General features: G+C 53.7%; 1 protein-coding gene across 5 annotated transcripts in view; it reads left to right on the top strand.

The window, feature by feature from the left end:
- Window positions 1-3,100: 3,100 nt before the first annotated feature.
- The window catches only part of HDGFL2 (HDGF like 2), a 19,765-nt gene continuing 12,145 nt past the window's right edge, over window positions 3,101-10,720 (top strand). For 4 of the 5 annotated variants that reach the window (XM_057540860.1, XM_057540859.1, XM_057540856.1 and 1 more), the window contains exons 1-3: window positions 3,102-3,271; window positions 5,651-5,727; window positions 5,821-5,959. In XM_057540860.1, the coding sequence (XP_057396843.1) occupies window positions 3,200-3,271; window positions 5,651-5,727; window positions 5,821-5,959 (288 nt within the window). In that variant the 5' untranslated portion in view covers window positions 3,102-3,199. Of the gene's footprint in view, window positions 3,272-5,650; window positions 5,728-5,820; window positions 5,960-10,720 lie in introns of all 5 variants that reach the window. The other variant, XM_057540858.1, reaches the window with a different exon arrangement.

Below are 10,720 nucleotides of genomic sequence, written 5' to 3'. Positions count from 1 at the left end.
ATATTGCATGGAACATACTTACCCTAAAAAAGTATTTGTTGCATATCTACAATTCAGATTTAACTGGTAATTCTGAATTTTATCTGGCAATGTTACCTACAGCCTTTCTTCACACAGCAGCCTAAGGAATCTTTTTTATTTTTATTTAATTTACTTTTTAAAATAAATTTATTTATTGTATTTATTTTATTTTTGGCTGCATTGGGTCTTTGTTGCTGCGTGCGGGCTTTCTCTAGTTGCCGCGAGTGAGGGCTACTCTTCGTTGCAGTGCGCGGGCTTCTCATTGCGGTGGCTTCTCTCGTTGCGGAGCACGGGCTCTAGGAGCGCGGGCTTTGGTAGTTGTGGCACGTGGGCTCAGTAGTTGTGGCTCGCGGGCTCTAGAGCACAGGCTCAGTAATTGTGGCGCACGGGCTTAGTTGCTCCGCAGCATGTGGGATCTTCCCGGACCAGGGCTCGAACCCATGTCCCCTTCATTGGCAGGCGGATTCTTAACCACTGCGCCACCAGGGAAGCCCCAGGAATCTTTTTAAAAACAGCTTTATTGATATATCATTTACATACCCTAAAATTCACCTTTTTAAAGTGTACAATTCAATGAATTTTATTGTATATTTACAGAGCTCTAGGACCATCACCACAATCTAGTTTTAGAATATAAGGTGATTTTCCATCACCTTAAAGAAACCTCATACTCCTTTGCAGTCACTCTAGATTCCTACCTTCAGCTCAAAACAAATACTGATCTACTTTCTGTCTTGAAAATTTTGCCTTTTTTGGACATTCTATCAAATGTCATATGATGTTGGAATCATAGAGTATGTGATCTTACGTCTGGCTTTTTTCACCGAGTATGTTTTGGAAGTTAATCCCTGTTGTAGTGTGTATCGGTCCTTCGTTTCTTTCTCTTGCTGAAGAGTCAGCAGTAAAATTCATCATCAGGATATACCACATTTGGTTTATCCATTTATCCATAGATGGACATTTGGGTTATTTCCCCTTTTTGGTTTTTGTGAATAATGCTGTTATGACTATTAGTTGTATAAGTTTTGGTGTGGATGTTTGTTTTCATTTCTCTTGGGTAGATACACAGAGTTGGAATTGCTGGTTCATATGGTAAGTCTTTGTTTAACTTTGTAAAAAAACCCAAAAAGCAGAAAAACCTGCCTTTTTGAGATGTATTTCACATGCATAAGGATGTTTCTTGAGATTAAAGTATTATCTCTGTACCCTGTGATCAAATCCCTCCCGGTTTTTTTTCCCCAAGAAGTTAAAATAAAACCCAAGCGTGTCACTGATATTCACAAGGCGTATGATAGGTCCTTAACGGACCCTTTTGCTATCCGCTCTGCCCTAAATGCCCTCCCAGTGCCCACCTCCCTACCTGGACCTATTTCTAGTCATCTTTGAACTCTCTGGTTAAACTACTATCTCCTCCAGAAAATACTTCTGTTCCCCCATGATAGACGAAGTCTCTGGCATTACTCAGCCTTTTTTTTTTCTTTTTCCTTTTTTTAAAAAATTGAAGTATAGTTGATTGACAATGTTGTGTTAATTTCTGCTGTACAACAAAGTGATTCAGTTATACATATACATACATTCTTTTTTATGTTCTTTTCCGTTCTGGTTTATCACAGGATGTTGAATATACTTCCCCGTGCTATAAAGTGGACCTTGTTGTTTTATTCAGCTCTTTTTAAAAAAAAAAAATAAATTTATTTATTTTATTTATTTATTATTTTTGGCTGCGTTGGGTCTTCGTTGCTACTCTACGTTGCGCTGCATGGGCTTCTCACTGCAGTGCCTTCTCTTGTTGCGGAGCATGGGCTCTAGGCACATGGGCTTCAGTAGTTGTGGCACGCTGGCTCAGTAGTTGTGGAGCCCAGGCTTAGTTGCTCCGCTGCATGTGGGATCTTCGCGGACCAAGGCTCGAACCTGTGTCCCCTGCATTGGCAGGCGGATGCTTAACCACTGCGCCACCAGGGAAGCCCAATTCAGCTCTTTCTTAAGCATCCTATTTTATTCAGAGTTCCTTCCCTGGGTCTTAATTACAAAGAAATTAACATTTCTTTGCCTTGCTAGACGTTGGATACTTCAGGAGCCGGAGTAACAGCACCTAAGTGCGTCCAGTATTTCCTGCTGCCAGGCACAGTTTCCAGAGCCTTAGGGGCGGTGATGTCATTTAATCCTTACTCCCCTATAAGATCTGTACCATTATGAGTCCCGTTTTACAGGTTGGGAGACTGAGGCACAGAGATTACATAACTTGGCCAGGCAGTGCTCAATACATTTTTCTCGACTGAATTAGTATGTATATTGGGTATTTTGTGGCTCTGGCATATGGTGTTCAATAAACTTGTCGTGAGTGAAGAAATAAGTGTTTTGTGAATTTTTTGTCTGTTTATCCTCAGATCACCACATGACCCGTCCCTACCCCTAAGCCCCGCCCCCTCGAGCAGGCAACGGCGCGTCCCTATTTTGAGTTGAACCTCGTCTCTTGCGATATCCAATGGCGGACAGCCGCTTAAGCCTTTCCTCCTGTGATAGCTAATGCCGGTTCTCTACTTTGAGCCGCTCCTCTCGTGGTACCCAATGCCCTTCAGCTCTATATTATGCCCCTCCTCACAGGAGCGGGAGGCTATTAATGACGCGCCCCCTACAGTGATTGGGCCTTCTTTCCTGTGGTAATCCAATAGCATGTTTCCTACTTAAGGCCCCTCCTCCTGTGGCGTTCTATGGCCCGCCCCTCTACCCTAAGCCCAGCCCCGAAAGAGCCTGGCTGCCTGCCTCTACTCTCCCAGAGCGCCTGTTTCCCTCCTCCTACCTTTCCTCTTTCACCTCCCTTAACCTCCGTCCCCTCCCATTAGGCTTCTGGGTCACGCCCCCTTGGCTCTACCCGTTATCCAATCCCGTTAACATGCTCTGCTCCAACCCCTCTTCTCATTGGTCCCCCTGCTCCTCTATCCCCGCACGTGGTCCTGAGCGACGGCGTCGCCCGCCCGTGACGGCCGTAAGGCGGGACTTCCGGCGACGGGCAGGCCAATAAACACGCTCCGACCCGCTACCCAGGCCGTCGCCCCCGCCCCCTTGGCGCCCTGCTCCCGCCCCCGGCTTCGCCTCCCCTTGCCGCCGCTGCCGCCGCCGCCGCTGCTGCTGCCCGTGCCGCTGCCGCTTCCCGCGGCCTGGGCCTCCCGCCGCCAGCATGCCGCACGCCTTCAAGCCCGGGGACTTGGTGTTCGCCAAGATGAAGGGCTACCCGCACTGGCCGGCCCGGGTGAGGCCGCGAGGGAGATGGGCCAGGCGACGGGGGGTTGGGGGTGGGGTGGGGCAGTAGGGGCCCCGGGCCTGAGGGACCCGCGCTCCCGGGGTCTGGGGGACTCCGGGCCTGAGGAACCCGCGCGCCGGGGTTCTGGGGGGACCCGGGCCTGGGGGACTCGCGTGCCTGGGGGTCTGGCGGTCCCCGTCCTGAGGAACCCTCGCGCGGGGATTGTGCGGGAACCTGGGCCAGGAGGTCTGGGGGTCCCGGGCCTGAGCGACCCGCGCGCCGGAGGTGCAGAGGGCCCCGAGCCTGAGGGACCCGCTCTGGGGGTCCCAGAGCCGAGGGACATGGGGTTGAGGGACCTGGGGCCTGAGGAGCCAGGGTTCAAATCTGAAGGAGTTTGGTGGGTGTGAGGGGAGCTGAGGAATCTGGGATTTGAGGAGAGGGTTCAAACTAATGGGAAGGAGGTGCTCCGGGCTGAAGGACCTCTTTATGGGGGGCAAAAAGAAGCCAAGTTCTGAGGGGCTGGGGGTCCGAGCCACGTATGAAGGGGGCCTATGGATAAGGGTTCCAGTAAGGGAGAAGGGTTGAGGGTCAAGATTGAGAGATGCTTAGCAGGACTAGGGCTGGAAATAGGGCTGGGTGCTGTGTTCACAAGGTCGCTGGAGCTGAGGGGACTGGATCTGAAAATGTGGGGCATCAGAGACCGGAGATTGGAATAAGACTTGTTTGGGGGACCCTGGGGACTGGTGCCCTGGAGGACTCCCCCGCCAGACCCTGGTGGAGGAGGCTGGTGGGGGCACAGGGTGGAGGGAGGGCTTGGGGTGGGTGGAGGGATGCTTGAATCAGAGGCCAGCCACGGGGACTCAAGCTGGAAAGAGAGAGCCCCTGAGGGAGGGGGCTGGGCCCAGGGGACTTTAGGGATCCCCTCTGGAGGAAGCTGGGATCCAGAGAACCCAGATGATTCGAGGGGTCCAGTTCTGAAGGGAGTCTTGAGTGCGAGTCTCAGAACTGCAGAGTGGAGTTTCAGGCACTGTCTGTGGGGCAGGCCAGTGTGGAGGAGGGGCCAGGAGGTTGTTGCCATCCCCAGGTCTAAGTCACCCCAGGACTGATGTTGGTGGAATATGCATGTTAGGACTGAAGGAATTTGGAGGGGGAGGCAGTAGAAGCATGAAGCTGAAGGTTCGGCTGGAACAGAAGGAGCTCAGGAGTTGCCTGGGCAGTACTGTGGGGTGCCTGGAGATTTCAGCCTCGTTCCCTGCCAGACCCTCCCTCCCTCTGGGTGGAAGTAAGCAGAAGGGCATCACACAGAGCTGGGCGTTTGGTTGCAGAGAGGCCGCCACAGGATGCCAGGAGTGGGCTCAGGGACTGCTAACCAGGCAGCCCTGAGAGTGGTCCGTAAAGGGTGCTGCCGCCGCTGGGATGTCTGTGCCTCAGGCTCAGAGGCGGGTCCTGGGTGGGGTCAGAGCAGAAGCGGGCCTGGAAGGCATGGCAGGCTGGTCCTCAGGGTGATGGAGTTTGGGGATGTGTCTGTGCAGGAGCGGGATGCTTGGGATGGGTGTTTGGGGCCCAGGGCCCAAGGACTTTGAAAAGTAGCCCAGAGAACTGAGGAAGGAAGCTGGGTGAGGGGGGCAGGGAAGGTTCCAGCAGCTCCCAGGCTTTGAAGAGGACGGGAAGGAATTAATGGGGACCAGAGAACCCACTCAACCTGATTTGCTCGGGCTTACTTTCTTGGAAGCACCAGAGTGATAAAACTTTACGGGCACTTCCCTTCCTCCCAGAGTACCAGCTTCTCCCTCTCCTCCGCGCCCCCCTCCAGCTGGCTCTCTAAGCCCAGAATGCTTCCAAGCACCTGATTGGAAGGGAAGGGGCTGCTAGCCTCCTGTGGGGAAATGACTGACAGCTGCTGGAGCCCATGGGCCTATAGGGAGAGGGTGGGACTTCCTGGATGCTCCGGGCCTGTCTCCTGCAGCCCACCCCCCACCCTCTGCATCCTTGGAGCTGCCAGCTGCAGCCTCTGGGAGACTGATCACCGATTGCCTCTTTGCAGGAGGGGGTCCTTTGGGGGGTCCTGGGAGTTCACAGAAGCTGGGCTTGGCCCCAGCCCCTGGCTGCTCAGAGGACCATATTTGGCTTTGCCCAGGTGAAACACCTACCTTGGGGGAAGAGAGAGCACCCTGGGGGGAGCGGACAGGTATGCAATTGGGGGGGGGCGCGTTGCACAGAAGAAGGCAGATGCCTAATTGGAAGGTGATGAGCCTTCCTCTGAAGGCTCCCCTCCTCCCAGCGTGCTTTCCCCCAAGTAACTTGGCTGTTTTCCTGGTCACTTCCTGGGTCAGTGGGTGAAGCTGTCCCCCACCCCCCAGCCACCCCCTGACTGGCCTCTCACTGCAGATCGATGACATCGCCGACGGTGCCGTGAAGCCCCCGCCCAACAAGTACCCCATCTTCTTCTTTGGTACCCACGAAACGTAAGTGTCCCCCGCTGGGGGTGGAGTTTTCCCAGCTGTTGCCTCCCGGGTGGCCTGGCTCACCTGGGCTCGGCCCGTGGTTCTTTTCTCCAGAGCCTTCCTGGGACCCAAGGACCTGTTTCCCTACGACAAGTGTAAAGATAAGTACGGGAAACCCAACAAGAGGAAAGGCTTCAATGAGGGCCTGTGGGAGATCCAGAACAACCCCCATGCCAGCTACAGTGCTCCTCTGGTGAGTCCGTGCTGGGGGTGGGAGGCTGGCGGGGGTCTGCGGAGCCCAGGTCAGGCAGGCACTCGAGTGCGCTGGGGACCAGAGGTGGTCTTAGCTTGTCCCACAGAGAAAGGAGAGGCCTCTGGGACAGGGCTCCTCCCGCTGGGCACCGCTGATGTTTGGGGCCTCATCGTTCTCCGTGAGGGCGGTCCTGGGCACTGTCGGGGTTGGAGCAGCATCCCTGGCCCCACCCATGCGATGCCAGGAGCTCCTTCTTTACCCAGTTGTGACAACCAAACACGTTGGCAGACATTGCCGAGTGTCGGGTGGAGGGGTGCAGGATCCCTCCTGGTGAGACCCACTGCTCTAGGGTTAGCCTGAATGTGAAACAGCATCGTTAGAGCTCCTAAGAAACCTTTTGTTTTCTAAGGAGAAAAATTTTTTTCCTTTCAGTAACACCCTTTCCTTCCCCCATTACTGCCAGATTTCAGACTCGGAAAAAGGCTGTAGTTAGTAGACGTGAGAGCTCTTGCTTAGGTGGGAAAGAAGTGCTAAGAGTCACAGAGATGACATTCTCAGTGGCAAATCAGTGTCTGGAAACATTCAGGGAAAAAAGGGAATTTAGAGAAGTTGAAGTTAAATTCGTACAGAAGCCGTGGAAAGCTGAGGAAGGGTGGCAGAGGGGTGCCTTGCTCTGGGTGTTTTGGGGCGAGATGCAGACGAGGGGAGTTGCGGGGAGGTGGAGTAGCCTGGCCTCAGCAGGGGTGGGCTCCAGGTGGGCCGGAAGAGCCGGCAAATTGACCGCAGGGCTCGGACCTCTGCTGTTAGGGAAGAAACGGACTTCCCTCCTGGTCTGTGGGCGGGGAAGCGGGAGTCGGAGAGGGTCTGGTTTGTGTGAGAGAAGGACCGAGTAGTTTTGTAGCATCTGGTCCTGCTTGAGAACTCGGGGTCTCGAGATGGTCTGGGTGTGCCTCTCCTGTGCCTCCGTCTACCCACCGACCCCACAAACACTCCTGTATAGACCCCAGCCGCACGCATGCCATGTGGTGCACTAGGGACGAGGAATCCTAGGTGAAGCAGACACACCTCTTGCCTTCTGGGAGCTCACGATCTAGAACCTGGGGTCCGTTCAAGAGCTCTCTCCAGTGCTGAGGGTTTGGCAGCCCCTTCTCAAGGGGCCAGGCCCACGTTTCATGTGTGTGGTGTCTTTTACCTCCCGTGATGGGTCTGGGAGATGGACGTTCCCCCTGCTTTGGTCCCCGCCGTCTCTCCGGGCTTTGCACATTCCCCACTTGGGTAAACGGATTGGAAGTTCCTGAAGGTAGTTGAGTTTCATGAGACCGTATTCTGGCCCTAGCCCAAGTGCTGGTTAGTCTTGTCCTAAGCTTATTGCCTCCTGGTGAATCATCACACCATTTAATGTTTATTACGCACCCTCAGCCTGTGAAGTACCGCATAGATGCCTGCCCTCAAGGAAATGAAATTCAAAAATGGAGTAACCTTGACATTAAACCCGCCCCATACAGACCCCAGGTTGAGAAGTAGCTATAGGTGTGAGAGCATATTACTGCTCTTTGGTTCTCTGACCCATCTGTGCCTCCAAACAGAACATTGGGTTAAAAATGCAGATCCCTGGGCCCTACCCCGAGAGGTTTAGGTGTGGTAGTTTAGGGCTGAGGCCTGGGCACCTTGAGGTGGTTCATCCCCCGAGTTATCTAGATGCTTCTGATGGAGCCAGTCCACAGCAGGCTTTTGGAAGCACCGCTTGGAGGGTGCCCGGGCAGTCTGTCTTTTCATCCTGTAAGGTTTTCGTTTAGTTTTACGTTTCGAGTGGGAGTACAGACTCCTGGTACAAGACTGAAAAGTACAAAAGGGCGTACGGTGAGGGATCAGCCCTGCCTCACGGCCGTTCTGTTTCAGTTTCCTCTCAAGGTAGCCCCAGCTACCAGTTCCTTGTGTGTCCTTCCAAGATTCTTTGTTCACGTAAAACCCTACATAGCTTGCTTTTTTTGAAGCATGTAATGCTCCACTTGGCTTTATTCCCCCAATTGGTCTCCCTCGTCTGTGCAGAGAATGGCTTCATTCTTTTTGACAGCCTTAACTCGGCGTGCTCCCACCAGGAGCGTACGGCAGGGCCTGTTCCCGCACCCTCCTGCCAAGCCAGGAGGTGGAAAACGGTATCTCAGTGTGGTTCCAGCTATATCCGGTAATCCCAAGATGGGCTGAGTAGGTGGCATCTTTTCCATTTTACAGCTGAGCACGCTGAGGCCCGGAGCGTTCGCTTGATTGCCCGGAAGGACCCAGCTAGAACGTGAGGCCTCAGAAACCTAGACCAGGGTTTTTCAACTTCTCTCCGTCTCCATGGGGCGTCCTAGGCACTGTGGGCTGTTGAGCACCATCCCTGGCCCCGCCCACTCGATGCCAAGACCCCCGTGCATCTTGACAATTTGAATGTCTCTAGACATTGCCAAATGCCCCCTGGGGGAGAGAATCACCCCTTGTTGAGAAGGATTGACCTAGAAGGATCCCAGTTGATACATCCTCGTGACCTGATAGAGGAGGTAAAGGGACCTGTCCCAGTAGCTGGTTTGAGCTGAGCTGGAACTAAAACCCAGGCCTCCCGTCTCCCAGGCTGAAGTTCTTTTCTGGTCGGTACAAGCTGGGTGGGGTCCTGGAGGGGCAGGTGGGCCCAGAGAAGGACCTCTACACATGGATCCTGGGGTAAGAGCCCTGCTGTGTGGATGCGTGGACCTGGGTTCGAGGCCTGGCTCTTCCTCCTGTTCACCGTGTTCTTTGGGGATTGATTGATGTCACCTCTCGGAGCCTCAGTTTCCTCATCTAAAACAGAGGCTCAGGGTACGACGATCTCTCACGGGGCTGTCGGGGGAACACGGTGAGCCAGTGCACATCAGGCACCCGGCACAGGGGTGCGAGGTGTTGGGGACCGAGGAGGCCAGGCTGGGCCTGACCTTTCCTTTCCATCTCTGTCACCCTCTCGACCCATTAAGACAGTGAGAGGGGACTTCCCTGGTGGTCCAGGGGTTAAGACTCTGCGCTCCCGGGCTTCCCTGGTGGCGCAGTGGTTGAGAGTCTGCCTGCTAATGCAGGGGACACAGGTTCGAGCCCTGGTCTGGGAAGATCCCACATGCCGCGGAGCAACTGGGCCCGTGAGTCACAACTACTGAGCCTGCGCGTCTGGAGCCTGTGCTCCGCAACAGGAGAGGCCACGATAGTGAGAGGCCCGCGCACTGCAAGGAAGAGTGGCCCCCGCTTGCCGCAACTAAGGAAAGCCCTAGCACAGAAATGAAGACCCAACATAGCAATCAATCAATCAATCAATCAATCAATTAAAAAAAAAAAAAAAAAGACTCTGAGCTCCCAATGCAGGGGGCACGGGTTCGATCCCTGGTCGGGGAACTAAGATCCCGCATGCCGCGCGGTGAGGCCAAAAAAAAAAAAGACAGTGAAAGAGACCAACACTCATCACTCATCTCACTCAACCAGTGGGTCTTGGGATGGTTGCAGGTCAGCTGGCTCTTGGCCTTTATTTCCTGGTTCCTCTCCGAGCCACCAGTGTTCCTGTCCTCCAGACGTCTCCATGGGGATCGGATTTCCCAAAACTTTTGCTGGCAGGTAGTTAGGTCTTGTGGGCCGAGCCCAGGAGATGCAGAGTTCCTGGCTTTATCCCCAAAGCACAGTGCAGGGCAAGTCACTTACCTTCCCCGAGACCTCGTTTCCCCACTTATGGAACATGCCCACTCATCCCAGTCGCCTCCCCGGTTGTCGAGGCGCACATCCGGCCACAGCTGGTTGAGCGCTTAGCAGAAGCAAGCCGGGGTTTCTAACAGGCAGTAGCTGTGTCCAGTGGGCCAGGCTTCGGGGCCCAGCAGAGCTGGCTTGCACCCCAGCTCTGTCGCTTAGTCGCTGTGTGATCTGGCTCCATCACGCCGCCTTTTGCCTTGTCTGCAGAGTGAGAATGACAGCTCCCCACATGCTACACGGAGAGAGGTGATCCCTCGTGTCTGCTAGCTCTCACTGCCACGAGGCTGGCTCCGTTCCTCCCGCAGACGATCAGGAGGGTCCTGGACCCTCCATTTAGTCACTCACACTCCAAGCTGCTGTTTCCTCCGTGAAGAACCGGGGACGTCCTTTCCCTTCTCCACTCACCAGGGGTGCCCCAGAGAAAAGTGACGCCCTGGAGGAGAGGTGTGAGGGAAATCCGCCTGAAAGCCTGATGGTTCTCTCCCAGTGTTTCAGGTTTGGGCTTGACCTACTTCGTGTGGCACTTTTTACCCTTTTTTTTTTTTTTAATTTTTGGCTGTGCCACACGGCATGCCAGATCTTAGTTCCCCGACCAGGGATTGAACCCATGCCCCCTGAAGTGGAAGCGCAGAGTCTTAACCACTGGACCAGCAGGGAATTCCCTGTGTCATATTTTAGATCCCACATATAAGTGGTATTGTATGGTATTTGTCTTTCTCTTTCTGACTTACTTTGCTTAGTATGGTTATTGCTAGGTCCATCCATGTTGCTGCAAATGGCATAATTTCATTCTGTTTTACAGCTGAGTAATATTCCAATGTGTATACGTAGCACATCTTCTTTATCCATTCATCTGTTGATGGACATTCAGATTGTTTCCGTGTCTTGGTTATGGTAAATAGTGCTACTGTGAACATAGAGGTGCGTGGATCTTTTCGAATTATAGTTTTCTCTGGATATATGCCCAGGAGTGGGATTGCTGGGTCATGTGGTAGCTCTATTCTTAGTTTTTTGAGGAAC

This window comes from Balaenoptera acutorostrata, chromosome 2 (assembly GCF_949987535.1).
Source record: "Balaenoptera acutorostrata chromosome 2, mBalAcu1.1, whole genome shotgun sequence".
In the NCBI taxonomy this organism is placed as follows: Eukaryota; Metazoa; Chordata; class Mammalia; order Artiodactyla; family Balaenopteridae; genus Balaenoptera; species Balaenoptera acutorostrata.
This window is presented reverse-complemented; position numbering and strand designations above follow the sequence as displayed.